This window comes from Hippichthys cyanospilos, chromosome 8 (assembly GCF_059441005.1).
Source record: "Hippichthys cyanospilos isolate Australia breed blue-spotted pipefish chromosome 8, RoL_Hcya_1.0, whole genome shotgun sequence".
NCBI lineage: Eukaryota > Metazoa > Chordata > Actinopteri > Syngnathiformes > Syngnathidae > Hippichthys > Hippichthys cyanospilos.
In genome coordinates, this window is record NC_142376.1 from 7,029,744 (window position 1) to 7,052,032 (window position 22,289).

The 22,289-nt window shown below is 38.5% G+C and overlaps 3 protein-coding genes across 3 annotated transcripts; all 3 read right to left on the bottom strand.

The window, feature by feature from the left end:
- Window positions 1-297: 297 nt before the first annotated feature.
- slc17a5 (solute carrier family 17 member 5) lies at window positions 298-10,625 on the bottom strand. The gene is made up of 10 exons (XM_088421786.1): window positions 10,408-10,625; window positions 8,479-8,672; window positions 6,377-6,610; window positions 5,208-5,295; window positions 5,041-5,127; window positions 4,713-4,831; window positions 3,713-3,874; window positions 2,980-3,260; window positions 2,808-2,898; window positions 298-1,743 (listed from the first exon to the last, which is right to left on the bottom strand). The coding sequence occupies exons 1-10, from the start codon at window positions 10,493-10,495 to the stop codon at window positions 1,612-1,614; spliced, it is 1,476 nt and encodes a 491-aa protein (XP_088277912.1). The 5' UTR covers window positions 10,496-10,625; the 3' UTR covers window positions 298-1,611.
- A 132-nt stretch (window positions 10,626-10,757) lies between these two features.
- Window positions 10,758-14,254, bottom strand: LOC148419972 (uncharacterized). Its single transcript, XM_088421790.1, has 6 exons — window positions 14,146-14,254; window positions 12,710-12,843; window positions 12,420-12,539; window positions 12,296-12,323; window positions 11,801-11,839; window positions 10,758-11,444 (listed from the first exon to the last, which is right to left on the bottom strand). Exons 1-6 carry the CDS (start codon window positions 14,186-14,188, stop codon window positions 11,278-11,280), a joined length of 531 nt encoding a protein of 176 aa, XP_088277916.1. The 5' UTR covers window positions 14,189-14,254; the 3' UTR covers window positions 10,758-11,277.
- Window positions 14,255-15,751: 1,497 nt separating this feature from the next.
- Window positions 15,752-20,031, bottom strand: LOC148419973 (uncharacterized). The gene is made up of 6 exons (XM_088421744.1): window positions 19,923-20,031; window positions 18,593-18,729; window positions 17,689-17,823; window positions 17,576-17,603; window positions 16,924-16,962; window positions 15,752-16,798 (listed from the first exon to the last, which is right to left on the bottom strand). Exons 1-6 carry the CDS (start codon window positions 19,951-19,953, stop codon window positions 16,674-16,676), a joined length of 495 nt encoding a protein of 164 aa, XP_088277870.1. The 5' UTR covers window positions 19,954-20,031; the 3' UTR covers window positions 15,752-16,673.
- Between the last annotated feature and the right edge of the window lie 2,258 nt (window positions 20,032-22,289).

The following is a 22,289-nucleotide window of genomic DNA, read 5'->3' on the forward strand; positions in this document are numbered from 1 at the left end:
GACAATTATGTATACAATAATTAATAGTCCGTTTTTTTAATTATTATGCAGGTATCTTTGATGAACAGTAGAGGGCGCACTGGACTTTTCATTAGGTACACCTGTCTAAGGTAGAAATTGCGTTTAAATACTAAAGCTGGATTTTGAATATTTTTTTTTTATTGGTTGTGGAGTGTACAGTGAACATTTTTTTTTTAGCTTGATTATTTCATTCCGTGACCAAGGTTGTCATTTAATTCATTCACACATGTCAACATAATCACAAAATATGACAATAAAACACAAAGACAATTTGAGAACTATTCCGCTCATTGAATATTTATCAGACATGATGATTTAAGGTCTCTACATACAAAAAGACAGGTTTCATTAAATAAAAGGTGAAGAATTTGCACAACCCCGCAACAGGTAAAACTCATTTTTTTTTAAGACATTAAGACATTCATTCCCTCTAAAAGAAATATGACACATGATACAATTTCTTTTTAGTTCTTGTGCCGTATTTTGACCACTTGGGGGTCATCTTCTTCTTCATCATTCTTGCAGTATTTTAACCATGGGATTATATTCCTGGTAGTCTGATAACTAAGTGGCTGTGCCATAACTTTGACATATCGTCATCATCTAGGTGAAATTTCAGCTCTAGTGTCTAATTTCACTGCTTTCCCTTTGATGTGGCTTGCCTTTGATGTAAAGATCAAACGATTGGACAAAATACGACACAAGGGTTAAATGCAGTTCAGAGTGTGACCGGTTTTGAAAACCTCAGTAAGGCACAAGTGCAAGACTGATAAAGAAGTGACATCTGGAAAATGTGTCCAACATGGCTCTTCTTGTTACTTCTAAAACTAAAGTATTTAAAAGCTAGATTCTGTGTCTTTTGTGTGCTTTACACACACACACACGCTGTAAACTATTAAACAGTTATGATGCGATTCCCTTTTAAATTGATGCCACACCTGAGAATTGCTAAACATTAAAGTCACATCTTAATGCTTACTACTTGACATAAAAAAAATCAATCTCCCTTTGAGCAAGAAATAGTACGTTGTCACCAAAAAATAAGTCAGAATACAAGAATAAACGGAGGCGTCCGCATGAAAGGTACAAGCTTTTAAAGCCCAACTACTGTTGCGAACAAAACAAGCTGCTAGTCTGCAACCCCATTGCAAGTGACCTATTTGAATCCCTGAACCCAGTTTTGGGGGCACCCTTCCCTCCAAAAATTGCAGGGTTTTAGCCCCTTTCACGCATCCCTTCAAAAGATGGCTTTATCATTTAAAAGATTGATGATACACTAAAAGAAACTTTCCAGATCCTTAAGTAGTCCAGTCAACCCCCTCTATGTTGCAATTATTAAAAAAAAAAAAAAAAAATTACAGGGATGCTAAATGTGTTATAAGTGTGTAAGGGGTTATATCAAATCATTTAGCAAACAAAATTTAAAAAATCACATGGTCCCTTTATGTGGTCCCTCGTAGTTGCAGATTGTTTTCACCTACTGCAGGTTTGTCTGGCATGATGAACAGGGGTACAGCGATAGGAATTTTTCTACTGTTAAATCTTCAGCACTTATGTTTTTTTTTTTTCCCTGGAAGTAGGCTTTTGGTTTTAGTCTTGGGGGGTATAGGAAACAGCCCAGGCCTGCACGCTTCCATGCCCAAAGATGCTGTAGAAGGTGGCGCCAAAAATATTGATGGCTGCCGCAATGTAGAAGACAGTCTGCCATTCTTCAATGGTATCCTTACAAAACACACAACATGGACTTAACTGAAAAGTACTTATTGCCTGAGATCCTATTTTGACAATCAAAACTTTAAAAATTACCTAGTAAACATCTTTGTTTAATGCAAACAATTTTTAAACTAAATGTGTTTAAACATTTGACATCAATTTTTGACGGTCAAGAGTTGTAAAATGTGTCAGATGCGTGTGATATCTCGTGATGAAAACATTGTTTTAAATGCTATAAATTTCAATTATTCATAAAATATCACGTCAACGTACATATTTTAAATATTGTGGGTCTAGTAATCGGTGTGTGGATTCAGATAGATTCTTAGTTCACCACTAGATGGCACTAAATCTTACACTCACAAAAACGCATATAAAAACGCCTTTATTTTATTACTTGACAATCAAAAGTGAAAAGGTCGATCATAAATACACCTTTTATCCCTTTTGGGACAATGCGTCCCACAGCTTTAAAAAAAAAAAAAAATTGCGGTGGGTTTAGGAAGGGTAGCAATAACACGAAATGGAATCCCCGCGGTTCATTGCACGCCTATCTACAGATTCTAGTGGAATTTAGCAACATTTCCATTCACAAGCCAGTGCTGAGCCGACTGTCAAGAAGGTAGCTTGTGTTGTACAATTTCTAGTGAATTAAACATCTAGTACTGCAGAAATAGATTGGTATGTTATTATAGATTACACTGATTACTATGTATTGTAGCCGTTTGATAATTTTCACTTCTCTTGCATGTTTGTATTTTTATTATTATTATAAAATACCAATGGGACAAAAAATCCCAGGGCCTAGAACCGAATCTACAGAAGTGGGAATTTAACTAATTTTCCATAGACTTACAAAAAAGTAATATGCCATTTTTTTTTCAGGGAAAAAAATCCGTAGTGAACGGGTTCAAAATGGGGAAGTTAAGCCCCAGGAGGTACTTGTAATTTTTTTTTAGTCCTAACACAAATCCAAAATTTTATTTCAACACCAAAAAAGACGGGTAATTTTGAAAACGTTTTAACCGTTAAAAAAAACTGCAACAAACACTTAGTAATCTCCAAAATCTTACATTTGCAGTGAGGCTTCTTGCAATGACTGGTCCCACCATGCCAGGAATGGTTGCAAAAGTGTTGGTGATGCCCAGAAGGATGCCCGCATACCTGCCAGAACCGCACCATCGGCGAGTAAATGATTCGTTACGGTTTGCTCGCATAGGGAGGCCCCGATAAAACCGTACTTACGAAGGAGCGATGTCCAGGTGGTTGATATTGAAACCGGACGCTGACACCCCACCCAGCGAAGAAGAAATGGTGAGAAAAGTCAACGCTAAAGTGTAGTTGCACTCCGTATAGCCGGCCGCCACAAGGAAGATGGCCGGTCCAATCATTCCCACGACAGAGAAGGCCTTCCGAACGGTGATGGTGGGGTAACGGCACGTTTCCCGCAGGTAGTCGGCCAGCTGACCGCTCAGCACGGCCAACAGGGCGCAACCCAGGTAAGGCAGAGCTGACAGCAAGCCGTTCTGATTAGGAAGGAATTGTGACATTTTCAAGAGAGTAGATTTTGGGAGTCATTACTAGAAAAACACGCAACAGAATTCACGCACGGGATTTTGTTGGCTTGTTTGGGTCATGACAGTAAAACACGACGCTGAACATGGTGAGAAGGTCAGCCATTATTAAATAATTTATGGAAACAAACACATTTGGCACACTTTTATTTTGAAGTTCTTCCCGGAAAAACATCACAACTGTGACAAATATTGGCAACATTTTTAATATAAAATGTTGCCAATATCTCATTCTCGTGTATTCAATCTTGTGAGACGTCTCGTAGGATTTGGGTCTCATTACATCTTGTACAAACTAATTACAAATCTGAAAAACCTGTTTTGAGACCACCGTATTTGTTGTTCGGCTCTGTGGTTTTCTGACGAGTGGTCTAAAATGTAAACTTGGGGTGCGGCATCCATACCTGCTGTATGCTGAAGCCAAGTACGTCACTCATGTAGGTGGGCAACAAGGTGAGGAGAGTGTAGAAAGTCCAGTTGTACGAGAAGTGCGCCACCACGATGGCCAGTAGAGGGCGCGACGTCACGATGGCTCGCCAGGGGATGTGTTCGCCCAGTGGTGACAGCTGGTCCCACAGAGCATATTAAAAAAAAACAAAAAAAAAACATTAACACTTCGTGAATCTTGAATGAACGTGTCTGTTAAAAATTGACATTCTAATGTTTGCATTTCTTTTAAGTATTTGCTTCTGCGTCTTACATAAAGCCGTATTTAAAATATTAACAAAGCACTCCTCAGATTGGCATTGTTTTTTCAATTTTAACTTTGAAATGCTAAAAAAATCAATTTTGATACTCAAGATGATGTAGGTCTTTTTTATTTATTTTAAGTTTTGCCTGAAGAGATTAAAACAATGTTCCATGCACAAATGTATTGCTTTTACATGTTGTTTTCACAAGAAATTCTAAAATAGCTTAAAAAATAATTCCTGAATGTGTTTTTAGTTTTGTTTTGATTGTAAAACGTTTCAAAATAAAACATTGAATGGACTTCAACTTTTTTTTTTTTTTTTTACTTTTAAGCTTTATAAGGCAAACCTATGAGGCTTTTTTTTTAAGTTTAGACTACTAATGTAATTTCACAGTAAGAAGTTAGACACACATTGAGTTTTCCTTTTTCGCTCAAAATGGAGTTTTGACAAGCAAATAGTACTAAAAAGATGTTGAATAGACATGACAGTTATTTTCAAAATAAGACTGGATGTGATTTGAAGAATTCTTACATTTTAGATGGTGTCAAAATGATTTTTTTTCTTTTTACCTTAAAAATGGAAAAAAAATCCTTTGCTACTCAACACGATGCAAGTCTTTTTAAAAAAAAAAAAATATTTGTATTTTTTTTTCTTAGTTTTAACTTTAAGAAATGCAATAACGCGACCATCTAACGTTTCTTTGATGCGTCACCTCGTTTTTCAGTGAGCTTGTGATGTAGACTCTCTCCCGCTCCGAGATCCATGGGTGACTGTTTGGACTGTCATAGGCCAGGAATGTCCACAGCAAGAACCACAACAGGCCCACAACCCCTTCACACACACAAATGAACACCCAAAAAAAATAGTCACCACTTGAAATGACAACCTACAAATTTCCACGCTTGGGAGGTAAGACAAGACAGCTTTATTGTCTTAAATGAAAGTGCTTGACTTAGTACGAACCCCCTTTCACGCTGTCGACCAAAATTTGTGTTCTTTAAGCTTCAGCTCAGAGTGAGCGTGAGAGTGAGTACTCTTACCAAAGATGTAGAAGACGTAGCTCCAGTCCAGGTAGAAGCAGATTTCACCTGATAGCGGGAGCGACACCACCGTCCCAATCTGGGCTCCTTCCATACACACACGCGCACACCCATGTAAAGTTTTAACCTAATGCTGACACCCTATTTGATGGACTTGTTGGTCTCACCAATGTAGGCGATTGTGAGAAGGCGACTCCTCTCCAGGGGCGGCGCCCACTCTGCCAACATGCTGTACATGGCGGGGAAAGTGACGCCCTAAAAGGGTACACACACACACACATACATGCTGTTATCTGCACAGTTCATTCCCAATACAGTGGGCCCCCGTGTTACGAACTTAATCCGTTCAGCGGCTACGCTCATAACTCGAACTGCTCGTATGACGGGCAATCCAAACCTATGTTAATTAGTGAATGCGTGCAACGCGTGCAAAAACCTTAGGTAAAAAGATCACGACTTTATACAAATTAAAAATTAGTAACATAATCTACTGTACAGTTAAATAACATAAATATACAAAGGAAAAATGACATTTACCTTTGGGGCGACGTGACTTGAGCTGGGTGGAGGCGGAGGGGAGCAGAGACCAACCCGCAGAATTTATTGAATTATTTTCTTGAACAAGAACTTTTTTTCAAACTAGAACATATCACCGGCGATTTCCTTCCCTTCAATCCATAATAGAAGAAGTCTTCACAACATTCCTTCCTTCCGTTTTTCACTCCTTTTCTCTCCTTCCTTCCATCCCGACCAGCTGTGCCATCAAGCTAGATAAAGACGTTCGGCCAGTAGCGTATCGGCATTTCTGTGACTGACGTGACGCCGGCCAATAGCATATTGCCAATACCATCTCCATGAGTGAGACCGGGACTGTGACCTTAATCAACCAATTTCATATCGGCATCTCCGTGACTGACTCCGTGACTGACACCGTGACTGAGACAGTGAATGTGACATTGTAAGAGCAATAGCGTTCAGCATTACCAAGACAAGCGTGAACATTTGAGTTAGTTGATGCTGCAAAGCGAAAATAATTGTACGAACACATTGACCGGCATGTCGGATTGTTCGTAAGACGAAAGGTTTGTGCGTAAGAGGGGGACAAAAAACGCCGCGGTCCACGCTCGTAAGTCGAAAAGTTCGTAAAAGAGGGAGTTCGTAAACCGGGGGCCCAATGTATTATGAAAGAGAGTGCGCAAATACCTCTAGGCGGGAATAATTGCATTTTTTAAATGTAAAAAAAAAAAAAAGTATCATTAAGCATTACTTTGCATGACATTTTTATAACATTTGCATTTTCTTTTTCTCGAAGGATTCCACTATGTTGTTGACATACCTCGCCAATGCCTTCCACGACCCTGGCGGCGATGAGGTAGCCGGCGCCCAGCTCCGCCGCCAAGGGCGTGAGCAGCGTGAACACCACCGTCCCCAGGATGCCCAAACCCAGAAGCCACTTTGGCCCAAAGCGGCCCGCCAGGTAACCCCCGGGGATCTGGGTCAGGATGTAACCGTAGAAGAACGAGCCCAGGATCCAGCCTTGCGTATCAGAGTCCCAGTCATACACGCTGGCCTGTGTCAAAGAAGATTTTGTTGGCAAAAAAATGTTTTTGATAGAAAAACATGTGGTCATCTTTGAACAGGAGTCACATTTCATAGACAAGAAAAATATGAATTACACAAGATTTTTTTTTTATGTTTAAAATTAAGGTTTCAATTTTCATTGAAAAAATGAGAATACATTTGAGATTTGAAATCATATTTTTAATAGATAACAGAAACCATCTGAGTTGTATTCTTTAAAAAAGTAGAAATCCAAATAAGAAATGAAACTGATATATTTTTTCAATTATAAATTGTTAATTTAATAAGGTTCGATTTCAACAGAGGGAAAATATCTTGTGAAAACAACATTGCATTTTTCAACATTGTAAATTCACCTTTTTTCAAGTGTCGTTTTAAAAAAAGGGCTCAACAGTAGGATTATAAAAAAGTAAGATGCTATTTTTTGATTTTCTAGTTCATGACAGCATTTTGTCCTGTTTTTTTTTTTTTTTTTAATAACAAGTATTACGTGGTGTGGATTAGTAAGTATTGTAGATTTGACAAACTAATAAGCAACAAATGCTTAATTGCAGCAAATTGGAGCCATGGGACGAGGTAACACAGAGAGTGAAGACATCCAAAGAGTAAGTCAAACAAATCTTTTTGTCCATGGGAGCATGTTAACATATTCTTGTTTGCAATCTTGGTAAGGAAAGATACAAAAAAAAAAGTAGCCATCTTAAATATGCTGTATCACAAAAGTACTTATATCACAAGAATATATTTTTGTTTTGAATACATTAATTTTAAAAGGTATTTTCATACACAAGGTGGTGAAGAGTAATCTTACGAGAATGCATGTATTATATGTTTTAGAATGGTTAAAAAAAGAAAAGAAGTAATTTTACAAATAAAATTGTTTTTAAATGTTTTTTTAGCGAGAAAAAGTCAACAGGTAAAACATTTAGAGAATAAAGACAGAATTGATAGAGAATACTTTTTTTTTAATGAAAATGAATGATGGATGGATGGAATTTACATTCTATTCAAGAATAAGGTTGCATTTTAATGTAGGGGTCATAGGGGGATTTAAATGTTTTTCTGATTGTTTTCATTCTGAAGATTTCTCTTTTATTAAAAAAAAAAAAACTATAAAAAAATGGTCCTGACAAATACTTTTTTTCTGAGAATATGATTGCATATTTCTGGAGTAAAAATAATATTTTCATAAAAAAGTACTGTTCTTACAAGATCAAAATCTAATTAAAAAAAACAAAAAGGTAGGTGTGTCCAAACCCGGTCTTCAAGGGCCCGTCTCATGCATGTTTTCCTGGTTTCTTTCCCCATCTGCATTAGGTGTGTTTGGGAAAGAAACTTGGAAATCATGCACAGTATAAGTAGTTGAGCCTGAAAAGTAACTTTTTTTCTGAGAATAGGGTTGCGTATTTTAAAATAAGAAAAAGGCAACTTGGTTATATTTTTCACAAAAAATATTTGATGGAATTTTGAGGGAACACATTTTTCTTTTTTAGGTTGCATTATTTAAAGGGGGGATGTATTTTTCATATGAGCTTTTTGTTATATAAAAAAAATTAACCTTAAGAATACGTTTCTATTAAAAAGATCATTAACTTAATATATTAAAAGTCATCAATATTTTCACTAAAGTGTTCCTACAATTGCAAAATCATTCTTAATGTAAAAATCAAGTATTTGGAATTTAGTAATTGTTCTTTCTTTTCTTATCATGACATTTAGTTTTTCATCAAGAAGAAGCCAGAATAGTAAAAACCCCGCAAAGATATTTTTTGTTTATCTTCAAGGCAATATACTTTTTATCGAGAAAAGTTCTGCATTTTTGATCGAGGAAAAGACAAAGAACCAGCAGCAACTCACTGTTCGGTTGTGTTTGGGTCGTGCGGGGCTGGAGTGGGCGGGGCACACGGAGCTGTGGTTGTGGTGCGCTTGGTGAGTGTTGTTGAGCATGTCCACCATGGCCACGCTCAGGTTGACCCGCAGGGCGTAGACCACGAAGCCGCCAAAGGACAACAACAGGGCCAGGCCGTAGCGCGTCGAGCAGCATGCTGGAGCTGCGCCGCAAAAACAAAAGCAAACATTCAAAAAATGCTTTGAAGATAAACTGGGAAATTGTGTAAACGCAGTGGTGCTTTAACCTAAGACCACGCTTGTAGTTTAAATAATCTTCAACCATTTAAATGAATGGAAATTCCACTAATCCATTCCATTCCTTACATTTTTGTAACCTGGTATTTACAAAAAAAACACTCTAAAACATGTTTTTATTAGTATTGACACACTCAAAGGTAACGTTCCACATTTTTGTACTATTTTTATGCTTAGCACAAATTAATGTACATCGGAAACTGGACTCAAGATATAACAAAAATCACTAGGCAAAAGCCCCTGAACAAATTTATTTCGTATCTGGAGGTACCACTGTGGTTCATCACAGAGAATACAAAAGATTTTTCATCATTATAACCTGTTAGCAATTCAATAGCAGACGTCAAGGTATAATTTTCATTTTATGCTTACTATAGACCGCGGTGGCCATTCCATCTCAAGTGTTGGTTGAAGAGAACATCAAAAAATGCTGGATTGTAGCTCTCAATGACCGCACTTGGTCACTCCTGCTATACACAGTTAACTTGAACTGGGTGTGGCAAAAAACAGCATGATTTCTTAAATATTTGTTCAGTGATTCCATCTGCCAAACTGCTGCTTGTTGTCACATTGAGTTAGCCACCTTAAGGCACTCGTCTCGTTTGAACTCCCTAGTTAAAGTAAACCAAGTCAGTCATCACCAAACCAAGTCATCACAAGTCACTCATATCTCGAAGCGCCGAGTTATTCAGAGAAAAACGCAATCGTACAAAATACTCATGTTTTTTGAAGCTACCTTTAGGCAGCAGGTTTTACTCCAATTCTGCAATTTGGGTTTCTCTTAAAGTCGTTTTGGTGCAACTTCTTTGAAGCAGAGGTGAAAAATTAATCTCACTAGATACATACTTTTCAAAAGTGAATTTTACATTCACAAATAATCTTTCATGAAGAGCTATTGTGTTTCATGGAAGAAAAGGGTAATCTGGCAGTTAGCCTTGGAGTAATCATCCTACCAAATTGCGGCATCGAACTGGCGTGCTATACTCTTCTCCTGTAACTTTGGGTTCAGATTATGCCCTGGTTATAACTCATGTGTCATTGGACTAAGTAGGCGTCACGTTATAGCAGCGTCCCCGTGCAGTCAAAAAATGTTGTTCATTTTAGGCCCGAATTAGGCCTGTGATTTATTGCGAGTATTAAGGGAAATAAGGTGTAATATAATTTCCAAAGGAAAACGTGGCATTCTTATATATTGCAATAAAAGTAATCCTGCAAGCATAACGGTTAACACGTTTGACGAGGATTAGGAGTAATTTTATAAGACAAAAAAGCAATAATGTGAGACTTGTGCCCTGACGTGTTACTTTTCAAAAGGTATCGTTTAAGGTGGATGTTTTCCCTTATAAAATCAATCGTCCTTTGTGCGCTGTTCAGTGGTCTGCACTTGTGCAAATGTGCCGAGTCAACAAATAAGACATGCCAAAGATATCGCGTGACTGGATTGGTGTCACGAAGACAAACTACTGAAAAAAAAATCGACTTAAAGTATTTATTAGAGTCGAGTTGTAATAACATATATAAAAGTATATATCTTTTTTTTTGGGGGGGGGGGGGGGGGGGGGACACATCGAACGAACGAACGAACGACCAGCTAGAATTTCGGCGTCTCGTCGCCAGCCAGCCGCCCCACTGTTGTCTTACCACGCTGGATGACGTCTTTGCGTCCGCGGTGAAGAAGAGGTTCGTGCTGCTGCTCCTCGCCCTCCGTATCCGAGCAGCGCGACTCCATTTCGGTCACTTTGTTGCAGGCATAACGAACTAACAATGGCTAACAGCCACAACCCGGAAGTCGATGCTAAACAAATAAGAGCAAAGCGTCCAACCCACTCTTGAGACTTCATCTGTAACGTTCAAATCCACTGGGATTTTTTTTATGTGTCGTATTTTTTAAAAAATAATAGAGAACTAGAGAAAGTATTTTTTAAATAACTCAAAATCCAACCACTTAAAGGTTTCTTGATGTTGTGGCAAGATGAAGAAACACACGATGCTGTTCTAGTGTACGTCTTTACTCTTGTCAACACAAAACTGAACAAACATTGTTGAGATCATCAAAGAAACAAAACACAAGGTTCAAAGCTTCAAAATCTCTTTCAGATTGCCTACTGGGTGTGCGGCAAGGTCCTAATGCCCAAGGTCCTAATGTGTAATGTACTTTTTTTTTTTGCTTTTTTCAAAACTTTTTCAATTTTTGCGCATTATTTTTAAGTTTTTTATTTTGAAATATTTTTAATTTTTCCTGGAAAAACCCGCGAAGTACTGAGACCGTGATATCTGAGACCGCGAAGTAGGACGGATCACTGTATTCCTTTTGTATTCCTTTAGTTCCTATTATAAATACTCATAAATAAGCAGTGGAAGTTCAAGAATCAGATGGTCAATGTCTGGTTTCCTAGACCGCCTCCAGTGTTGTACAAAAAGGCTAATGGCAAACAAAAGCAAAGGATCAGGAATTCACAGTAGGCTTTTTCAAATTTGATTCGTTTTGCTCAAGAATACTTTGTGTTGTTTTCATTGATTACACAGCAAAAATCTAAAGGTGCAGCGCATTTGTTCTTCGGCAGCACTCTGCTTGTACAATTTTTTTTTTCCACAAGCCATCCACAAGCAACGAACTAACAGACTGAGTATAACCAGCACAAAGAGCAGTAAGGAGATGAAAGTCGCATATCTTCTTCCTGTCAAGAGAGAACAGGGTTCAAAACTTTTTTTCCTCTCCTGTCAAAACTGCGCAGTGAATCACAGTCCATGATGAAGGTGGAACGTTGCAAGAAAACGCAAACTTTGTATGTGAGCTAATGTCTTAATATCCTCACATGTTACTTCTTCAAATTACTACATCAAAATTGTTCAAATGTACAGCTCAAAGTTTGAAAAAATAGAATATAAATATAATATAAGTTGAATGTGTTCTGATCCGCTCCCAGGTTCCGCATGAGAAATATTACTAGGTCGCCGAGATACCAGTTAAAAGACTCCAGGAAGGGATGTGTGGAGTATGATTGTTTATCAAATTCCTGTAGTGTAAACTTACGTGTATGACTGGAAACTTTGTAAGCTTCAGAGCAGTTTGCTGTGAGAAGAACAAATGATGTCAACAGATGTCAAAACCCGAGATTTTATTTAACATGCTCATGCGCAGAGGTAGCGGGCAGTCAATGTGACAATCGTCACTATACCAAGCAGTGGAGAAATATGTTCATTCAAATGAATAAACCGGGTTAGTTCAATTCACTACTTGCCATTCACAGCTACAACACAGCTGACTTTACCGGAGAATTTCGGAGACAATTTCGTCTGGCTTGAAAAAAATGACGGACCGATGATGACAGAACGAGGGCGGGGCTCTGACAAATAACGAATGCCTGACCAGCCAAAAAATGTAAGTTGCCCATCTCTGCTAATGCGGTACGTGTTCAAATAGGGTCCCAACTCCAAAGGTCCTTTGTTTTGCATGCAGTCAATCTACACATCCAGCTGCAATTCTCTAGAAGTAATGGGACTGAACCAATATGATAAAGCGACTTACCTGTGCATGGGACAATGCGCCTTTCATCCTAAACAGGAAGAAAAATTGATTTAAGTTACTAAGCTTCACATTTTTGTTATGAAAAATGTGGACGTGGCGTCACCGGACACGAGACATTTCTCACCTCTTTGGGGCAGTCACGATTGCGACGGATGTCTTCCAGACAAATGTTAAGAAGAAGATCATTGGCACTATGTGACTGGACGATATTTGCGATTCCCGAAGGATGAGCCAGCGAGACATCCTAATTTAAAAAAAAAAAAAAAAAAAAGGACGGGCACACAATCATTAGCACGCTGCCGGCGCGCTTTCTCAATTTGGATTGCTGTGCAAGCTATCATACCAATTGCTAGCAAGAAAGCATTTCAGCAGTTCTCATAATGATTACATGCAACACAACACCATGTAACCCACCGTGCCATTGGTCCACTGGAAACGAGAGCAAGGCGGATTGTCATCTCCAGTAATTTTATAAAGCCATCCATTGGAATCCCGTGTAACTGTGCATGTGGCATTTGCGGCGTGCACAACACATACTTGCGCAAGAACTGGTAGACGGGGGGGGGGGGGCACAAAAACAAATTTAGTTAATTGTCCCATCTTAATGCTCAAAGCAAACTAGATTAGAAACGTTATTTTATCAACTGAGCCATTTGATGCTGAAAAAAAACCAAATATGAATACATGTAAATGTATCTGGAACATTAACCACCAATATTTTAAACATTTTAACCTGCACTAAAGGGTATAAAATCGTGTTGCATATGTTTTTTTCTTTCTAAATCACATTCATTATTCATGCATTTGAGAAGAAATGTTGACATTTAAAAGGTTTAGAACTCCAGCAGAATGTGAGAGTGCCACTGCACCACCCGTTTCTGTACAGTTCATATGTCCGACTGTTTAAGAACTGCCTTTCATTGAAACACATGTGGCCCCTAGTGGACAGTTCCTTTTCAACAAATTGTCATTGGCACGCCTACAAAAATCTGTGTTTCACCACCTACTTAGACGTTTCTTCATCAACATTTACCCCTCCCCCCACGGCTACCACAGCAAAATGTGTTTGTGTTGCACTGGACATCTTTGCAGCAGTTTTATGCGAGTCGCAATCACCAAGTGGTTAGCTCATTCACAAGAAAAGTACGTGACAGCCTCTCGCCATTACTTCCGCGTTGCGAGCTTTTGCTCACCGCGTCTATTTATTTTGCGCATGCTCAGACTTCAACACACATAATTCCGTTCACTTATCCACGCACGCTCCCAAAGAATCATAAACATGGCTTTGTAAGAATCATAAACGTCTTCACAATATGTTCAACAGTTTGCAAGTAAATGGTTCTACTTCTTAGAAAGCCCACATTGTTTATATGTTTGTAGTTTCGTTCGATGTGCTGTTTGTGTACGATGTTATAATTTCCCATGCCATGAATATTCCGCGAAATTAAACGACCGACCCAATGTAGTTTTCCTTTTTTCCTCGTCCGCGACACCGTTCAGTCCGTGACACAACTTGATAAAGTTGCTCATAACGCACATTCTAGCACATTTGTGATTGTGTGTATGTGATGAAAGACCAGTTAATAAATGTGCTGAATGGAGCAACGGCACATGTTCTTTAACCGGAGCGTATCCATCCATATTTTGCCACTCGAAAAAGAACTATCTGGAGACGTCATAGTAAACCCTGAACCCCACGTTTTATGATCCTCTCCGTTTTAACTTCTATAATTACTTTTTTAAATACATTTTGGGATCGGCTACAATTTCAAAAATAGCTTACGCTAATTATTAATGTAAAGTACAACTGTATTACATTTTATTTGTAGAAGGTTAGTTTCCTTACTCACGGGTAAGACTCGAAATCCACGGCAAAAGCATGATCGCCGCCATCAGCAATCCGTTTCTCCTAACGGTCAGTGGTTACCGTTGTAGCCAGGTACGCAACGACCGGCAGGCTCCACAAGTTCTGCTCTTAAACTTGTCAAATTTCCTTTATAAATGCCACTCGAAGTGACGCGCTCTCGCAACAAGCAATCTCATTGGATACCAAGCTGTCAATCAATGTGCTTTTACAAGCTCTGATTGGCTTTTTTTTCCTTCGCTCCAAATCTTTTCGCTCGCTCAACGCCCAATTTTTTTCCCGCGCGCTCGTAATTGTGGCACAAATATAACGCCATATACCGGCACATACTTAATGCACTGAAGTACATCTTTAGTTTTGAAGTTCTACTGTTGCTCTGGTAAACACACACTAGTGCATTTCCATACATCTGGGCAAAACAAAAACAAACAAAAAAAGCAAGATTCCTAAGGTTTCATAGTTCTTACAAATGTATTATACAAATGGATTTTTTTCTTTTATTGTCACGTTCAGTAACAAATTTTGTAGTTTGACTTGTCTGACAGTTTGTTGTCTGTAAAAAAAAAATCAATGGCTCAAAATTGTATTTACATGTGTATTTACAGTCCATTTTGGGGGGTGCTCAAGCATCCTTCAGATCTAATATTTTATATTCTTTTTAATCAAGCTAGCCCTAACCCTTTTAACAGTAATTGAAGAATAATTCAAAAGAAAATAATAATAATAATAAGAAGAAGAAGAAGAAGAAGAAAATAATGATTTGAAAACAAATTCAATGTTGACCTTCATTCAGCCCTCTCTTCTATTTTGACTTCATATTACTGTCTGTAAGATAACTGAGGAAGGTAGCAGAAAACCAGCGACAGAAAATGGATAGATGGGTGATTTTTTTTTTTTTTTTTTAACATCAGCCAAGTCAGTGACTCGTAAAACTTGTGAACATCCTGATAATCACTTTTTTACTCACACTCACTGTATTGGAGGTGTCGGAATAACGCCGAAACTTGTGACCTCATTGAAAGGACTGTATTTAACACTGATTCAAAGGATCCTCAATCTCACCAGGTTGTCCGGCCAGAACATAGAGACGATGCAATCTCTCATGCCACTCTTTATTTGGTATATAATGTTCTATTTATCTGGGTTTATTGATGCCTAGTTTCTGTATGTGTATGTATATGGGTGCGTGTGTGTGTGGTCTTTGTGACGTCACTCCCTTACGGAGTAAGAATCACATAGGCACACACAGCAAACATGAGACATATACACACATTTTGGGGATGAAACTTTGGGAAATATTTCGAAATATGACTGTCCGTTATAACGATACCTGCCGACTGACTGGTGAAGGAGCAAAATAACCTATGCCCGTGTAAACAGAGTCCTGATTGGTGGTGGAGGAATGAAAAACAACTTGTGATTGGTTGCTAGGCGGTTGCTAGGAAGATCACATGACCATAGGAGAAACATGTCCAGACGTAAATAGTAATAACAGAAACAATTCAAACGCGAAATCGTTAACTATAATCAGAAACTTTTTAACACTCACTCTCTCACAGACTCTGCCATTCATATTTGAGGAAGTAGCAAAATCATGAAAAAAAACTTTATTTTGACAGTTGTAATTTTACAACAGTAGGTCAAGAAAAAATTGCATTTTTTTCCACAGTCATATGAAAAAAATAGTTTTGACAAGTAGAATTTCACAAATATTTTCCCCCTATGTATAACTTTAACTTTAGGAAGTCCAATTTCCATGGAGAAAAATATCACACTTATGGGAATAAAGTTGCAGGTTCAAGGGGATTAAAGCTTCACAAAAATTATTTTAATGTGGTACTGTACATGGAGCTCAGTGTGCGATACATACTCCCTTTTTACAAAACACAAAATGTACTCTCAAGAATATTTTCCACTTATTATTATTTACATGTCTACTGGACATACATAAATTGACAGTTAAAACAGTACAGTAGGAGTGTGCAACACTTGTCCGTGGACCGATATCGGCTCGCCTCCAATTGTACATTATTTAGCCGCCAGATTAAATTGATGGGTAATAAAACAAAGAATGAAGAAATTATCACAATATTCAGAGTATAGATAATATACCCAAAATATCTTTTTAGCCCCAATAGAAATGTTAGAAAAAAATGTGGCCCGTGGCTAAACTAACTTGCTGGGTTTTGCATGACGACACAGTGTGCACTTCTCTTCACTTTTACAATCTGTATCGTTGCACCTCTTTGGATTCACATTTTATCTGAGGCACTTAGTTCTGACCAGCCTTCAAAATGAAAGGCAATAACAATCAGCACAATATTAAGAAAAAGTGAGGAAGTGCTTTATACATCTCATTTGGAAAAAGTGTCGGAAGCGTACGGGAGATTTTTTTGTTTTTAAAGCGGGATGGGACGGGAATGATGATCCATTTCTGTGTTACCCTCATGTTTGTAGAAATCTGGTCGCGGACAGATCATAAAAGAGCCGACTCTCAAAGTTCCTTCAGATAGGCTACTTCAGAGGTCTGCCGCCGACTGGACCTGGGCATCTGGACGGCATTCCAGTTTTTTTGTAGTAGCAAAGTAGCCCCAGACCCACCAGAGCCAGCACAAAGATGACAACTACAGCTATGATTCCTGTCATAAGAGCACAAGGTTCAACATTTCTTTACATAAAAGGCACTGTACAGTGAAGATCAGTTCATTTTGTGGGGGTCATCTGTGTAGTATGCACTGATAATGTGCTTGCAGTGTACACTTACCTGCAGGCGATGGACCTGAAGAACTTTCAGCGCAGTTGACTGCGAATGGAAAAGGAACAAACATTAGACATTTGGTGGGACACGTATGGTGCGCAACTTTTGGGTATTTATGACAAAATGAACTCTATCTGCGTCGCGATGAAAAAGAAAAACAACTGCTTAGTGCGTATTCAACGTTACACCGGCGCGGCGTTCGCTGACCGCTGGCAATGTTGGAAATCTGAGACATACTTAAACCTCAACCAGTATATAACTTACAATTATGCGCACAACAAAATAGGTTGTTCTGCTTTGCTACAGTTTTTACATTGTCCCCAAACTGTTGTTGCGTCCTATACACAGTAACATAGAAAATACTAGAATTTGACCCTAAAATTAAAATGACAGTCATACTTAGTCAACTATTAATTTTGAAAAACAACTATAAATTACAATAAGGGGTAAATAAATGTTTTTCCAGCTAAATAACATATTTCAATACATGTTTTAAGGTCTAGTAATTGCTATTACATGAGGAGCGCAACACCAATAAATGGCAACTCTAAATATTCCACCCTGCTTCGTTAAGCTTGGATCCTTTACACAGATGCGTGCTATATTTGGGTATTTTGCTGAAGAGGAAGAACTGAATAAGAATAAAAGTGAGGCTTACCTGGGCAGTGCACGAAGAGCATTTTTTCCTAAGCGGAAAGAAGAACAGAAGTATGGCATTCAGCAAACAAAATGTGGACGCAGCATTATTGGTGGAGTCGAATTGTTTCTCACCTCCAACGGGCAGTCACGGTTGCGATAGATATTGCCCTCACAAACGCTCAGATGAAGATATGTGTCAGTCCACCGCTGGACCACCTTGTTGATTACCGAGCTGTCGGTTTGAAAGGGATTCACCAGAGGGACATCCTAAAGTACACGCACAATCATTAGAAATTTTACCTGTGGCCGTTTGAACATTAAGAAAAGAAAAAAAATATATAAATCAACTTTTAACAACTGTTTACTACCATGTTACAACATTTAGAGAGGTTACAGGTTAGTCTAAAACTGAAAAAAAAAAGTGCATCAAAGTGCCCGGGAAAAAAAGATGCCAAGCCTTAATTTGTTACATGGCAAAAACAAAGCCCTACCCGGGATTTGCCGCGCCCATTAGCGTTGCTCAGAGCTCAAAAGATAACTGATCATGACTCAAGTTATGTTGACAACCTAACTCAGAAAACAGATGAGTCATGATTGGTTGTTGAAGATTAAGAGTGGTGTCAACGGAGGCACTGATCAGGCCGCTTTGGGTTGACGTTCAATCTGATACGGCAAACGCTTCTCCTTTATTAAAAGACATGAACTCAGCTTGTGTTATTTTTAGTCTATCCTTATGCGTAACTGACATGGTCCTATTTCTCCACCAACAGTGACCTTTACGGTAAAAACACAAGTTGTCTAAATAGAATGGATAGTTTGGTCCATTATCTATTGCACTTATTTTTTTCAAATTCGATGATCGGCTCTAAAATCCTGATCCCGTAGAGTCTGGTTTGCAAACCAACCGATAGCATGTTAGCCTTTAGTCAACACATAACACTTGGTGGCATTAATCCCCCCCCCACCCCCCCCATTTGACATTATTAGCAAAAAAGTGAATAAAATGTCATTTGCAAGACACCGCCACGTAACCTACCGTCCCATTGGTCCACTGGTAACGAGAACACGGCGGGTTGTGATCTCCAATAATTTCGTAGCGCCATCCGTCGGGCTCTTTTGTGACTTTGCAGCTGGGATGCGTGGGACGACCCCAGCAATGGCGCACCAGTGCAACTGGGGAACGAGAAAACACTGTAACATAGCCTCACACGCACACTGAATAAATGCGCGTGTTCACCCACAGCTTAAGCCAGAGGGGAGCCCGGGGCGGGGGGCAAAGCCAGAAATGTTTGGGGGGGGGGGGGGGGGGGGGGGGGGTGAGGTATATACAACTCAAGTGTGAGGACTGACCAAGCATGCATGTGTGTGAATCATTTTACTGTACATCATGCTATGAAATCCATTGAAATTGATGCCGTTAAATGTTCAATGCAGTTAAAATGAGTATTTATGGTCTCACGGATTTTTTTCCAGAGGTGTGGGAATGGCTAAATAGCGTCCACATAACTGACATGTCAGTGCACGCATCTGGCAAACTGTTGGTCTTGACCATATAATCTCATACTAGCAAGTTTATAGAGCAGAGTAGGAGAATGATGCTCTATCCCCCTCCATAATGACACCATCAAAATATAATAACTACATCATTACCGGTAAATGTTGTGACTTGAGTATAAGTATTCAATGTTTATGAAATGGGTATCCAGCAAACATGTGGACTACCAGCTTTTAAACAAAGAACCTTTCACTTCATGTACACCAGGATTCTCTGTGAAGCTAGAATGAGACGACCTTGGCAGAAGTTCTCCGTTTTAGGTCCCCCCGCCTCCTTGGCTAGACTTTTCTATTTGAAGCATCAACTACAAAATAACAAATGCATTTGTTTTCCAGACTATTTTGCCGATCTTGCGTGAATCCTGAAAATTCCACAACACCCAAAAAGTTTCCGCATTAAAGGGATTAATTTGATATTATTGCACCATATTTATATTTTAATGTTTATTAAATTATCGGTCATCTTTGCCCGTTAACTACAGTGAGCAAGAAGCATGACCTTAGCACCGATCCAGCTCCGGATGCTTGCCTGTACTTAAGCATCCGGAAAACTGGACACAACTGGTTTCTTGTTTCTTGCATTATTTTATTTTTTTTTCTCTGCCTCTCGCCAATCAACTCACCTCACTTCCCCCCTCCCCGCTCCTACGAGTAGCTCGCTATCTTGTGTAGCACTTGTGGAAAATCCCAATTGCCCGCTTCTCCACAAAAACCGAAGCGTCGCAGTCGCACGTCCGTGGTGTGAAAACATTTTTGCGGACAGTCAAACAACTTTACATATTTTAAAAAAGAGTTATTAAATAGTTACTCACCTGTAAGAGTTAAATAACAGAGAAAATCCATGATAGCGGTTGCTCATACAACTAGGAGATGAGTTCCAATGCTGCGGCATGCGTCTGGCCAAAGACAAGCAAGTCATTGGCCAAATCGACCACATGTTTAATGGGGGCGTGGTTTTATTAAAAGCGCACGCGTGAGAATGATGTAAGGTTAGGTGAGGGTTTTAAACATTACTCTTCTCGCAGCAATCTATTTATACGTTTTCACTTACAATTATTTGTTGCAATTGCATTAAAGCTTTTTGATTTGTTCAGCAACTTCTGTTTAAAGAAGAAAATATTAGCCACAGTCGCTCAGAGCTCAGGTAACCAATCACAGCTCAACTTGTAAACATCATACGACATAACTCAGAAAAAAAATGAGTCGTGATTGGTTATCAGAAACCTGTGTGTGCGTGACGTCATAGACAATGTGTCACACACTTGTGATGGATAAAAACAGGTAGTTTGCAGCCTAATTTAAATTCCAAATATTAATCCGAATGCTGTACAAACTTAATAACAAGAATGCAATTTTTAGGATGGTGGGGCAGCATCACACATAAATTTGCAAAAAAAGTTTGAGGGTGACTCTCATTTAACACAAGACAATATGAAAACTGACTACCATTGTGTTTTTGAAATATGAATTTATGTAGTTTAATTCACAGCTCTCATTTCCAAAATCATGCTGTAATTTGATATCTGCACTTGCTGTGAATTTACAATTAGAAAGTTGCCCAGGGCTCAGGTTACAAGCATGACTCGCCCGTTTCCGGAGTTTGGTCATGTGATGTTTCATGTTCGCAAGCGCCCTCGACTGTGATTTTGTTTTAATTTTAATTCTTGCCTGTAGGTGTCGTCCTTGCCGCGTAAGTAATGACAACTGGCTACTAGCTGGCTTATTTGTCTAGTTGCTGCTCTGAGAGTGACAAATAAAATCTTTTCCTAGTCTAAGCAATGTTGAGTTTTTTCTAAAGTCCGCCTTGAAAATTAATTTTCAGTCATTTACGATATTCTTCTTCCCCAAATCAAAGTTTGATATTGGGTTTGTGAATAATAGCACATCATAGTAAGATTCCTAAGGGTTTTCTTTCTAAAATATTTTGTCAGAAAATTGCTACTTTTTATGTCAAAAAAAGCTTGAATTTATTCTCGAACAAATATGGCATTATTCTTCAAAGATGACAATTGTATTTTTCCAAGCAAACATTGTTGTATCATTACTTTTTTTTCTCAAATTAAATACAGCTTTGCGCTAGTAATTTTTTTCTTAAAAATAAAAAAAGATATGACTGTCTCATAAATCTATACAATGAGTTGGACTATCCTTTTAGCGCCCATAGCATTCAAAGCTTTTCTCAAAAATGAATGGGGCTACTTTAATATTCTTTATTAAAAGTAGAGTTTACAGTGCTTAAAACACGAAACTGTGTTCATGTATTCAGTGTAGAATATTATTCAAGTGAGCTTTTGGAAAATTGTCATGTTCTTGCCCCATTTTCATGCAACAAAATCAGGGGTGTCAAAGTCATTTTTATGATTTGTCATAATTCTGTTGGATGGCCGTTCTGACTGGTCAAATCTATTTCAGTATGATCGTCACTGTGCTGGAACTATACTTGTTTCTTTTACACAGTTTGATTGTTCTGTTTCACATTATGGGTTGATGGGGTTATTGTTTTGTCCTTTAGTGCCACCTTGTGTTCATTTACATTATATGCCCAAGAGGCTCTGCCGTCGTCAGTTGAAGATCGCCGTTCTATAGTTAAACACCTCGTTTGTGGCAAAGTTGAGAAATTATATGTCTGTGAGTACATGTTGTCATCCTTGTGTTGTTTATGTGTCCAAACGATGATAGTGTGTATATGTTCAAGTTCTGTTTAGATTTGCTTCCTCTAGATAGTTAGAACAGTTGCCAAATGTATTAGCTTGTTAGTAGTGTATGTGTGTGTGCGCAAAAGCTAACTTCTCAGATGTTGCTAGTCGAACGAGTGTAGTAAGTATGTTATGGTGTGTAACGTATGTTTGATCAATATGTGAATATTGTAAATAGTTAGAAAGTAATTATATTTCATTTCCATGTTTATTGCAGTTTTACAGAAAGAGAAAGAGAGAAAGAAACGAAAATGAGTATTGGTTGTAATTAGCTGTACAAGCCAGGAAAACAAGTAGGGGACTTGGACTTCCACGCTTCGGGCTTTCATTGGACCAACTCAACTCTTGTTAGCTATCTGTCTAGTTTGACAGCGACGTCAAACGAGGACAGAATAGTCACCCATTTGCACAGTTTGAAATCAGAGGTCGCTGAAAACTATTCAAAATGACTATTGCTAACAAATAAATGTTTGTTGGTTCCCT

Excerpts from the sequence above, each read along its gene's own strand:
- slc17a5 (XM_088421786.1), bottom strand. The coding sequence starts at position 10,495 with ATGGAGTCGCGCTGCTCGGATACGGAGGGCGAGGAGCAGCAGCACGAA. Across the intron at positions 8,673-10,407 it reads CAAAGACGTCATCCAGCGTG|CTCCAGCATGCTGCTCGACG; the intron begins GTAAGACAACAG and ends TTTGCGGCGCAG. Across the intron at positions 5,296-6,376 it reads TCGTGGAAGGCATTGGCGAG|GGCGTCACTTTCCCCGCCAT; the intron begins GTATGTCAACAA and ends GTACCCTTTTAG.
- LOC148419972 (XM_088421790.1), bottom strand. The coding sequence starts at position 14,188 with ATGGCGGCGATCATGCTTTTGCCGTGGATTTCGAGTCTTACCC. Across the intron at positions 12,844-14,145 it reads GTGGATTTCGAGTCTTACCC|TTCTTGCGCAAGTATGTGTT; the intron begins GTGAGTAAGGAA and ends CCCGTCTACCAG. Across the intron at positions 11,445-11,800 it reads CAAAGTTTCCAGTCATACAC|GAAGAAGATATGCGACTTTC; the intron begins GTAAGTTTACAC and ends CTCTCTTGACAG.
- LOC148419973 (XM_088421744.1), bottom strand. The coding sequence starts at position 19,953 with ATGGATTTTCTCTGTTATTTAACTCTTACAG. Across the intron at positions 17,824-18,592 it reads ACCAGTGGACCAATGGGACG|GATGTCCCTCTGGTGAATCC; the intron begins GTAGGTTACGTG and ends CGTGTACTTTAG. Across the intron at positions 16,799-16,923 it reads TTCAGGTCCATCGCCTGCAG|GAATCATAGCTGTAGTTGTC; the intron begins GTAAGTGTACAC and ends CTCTTATGACAG.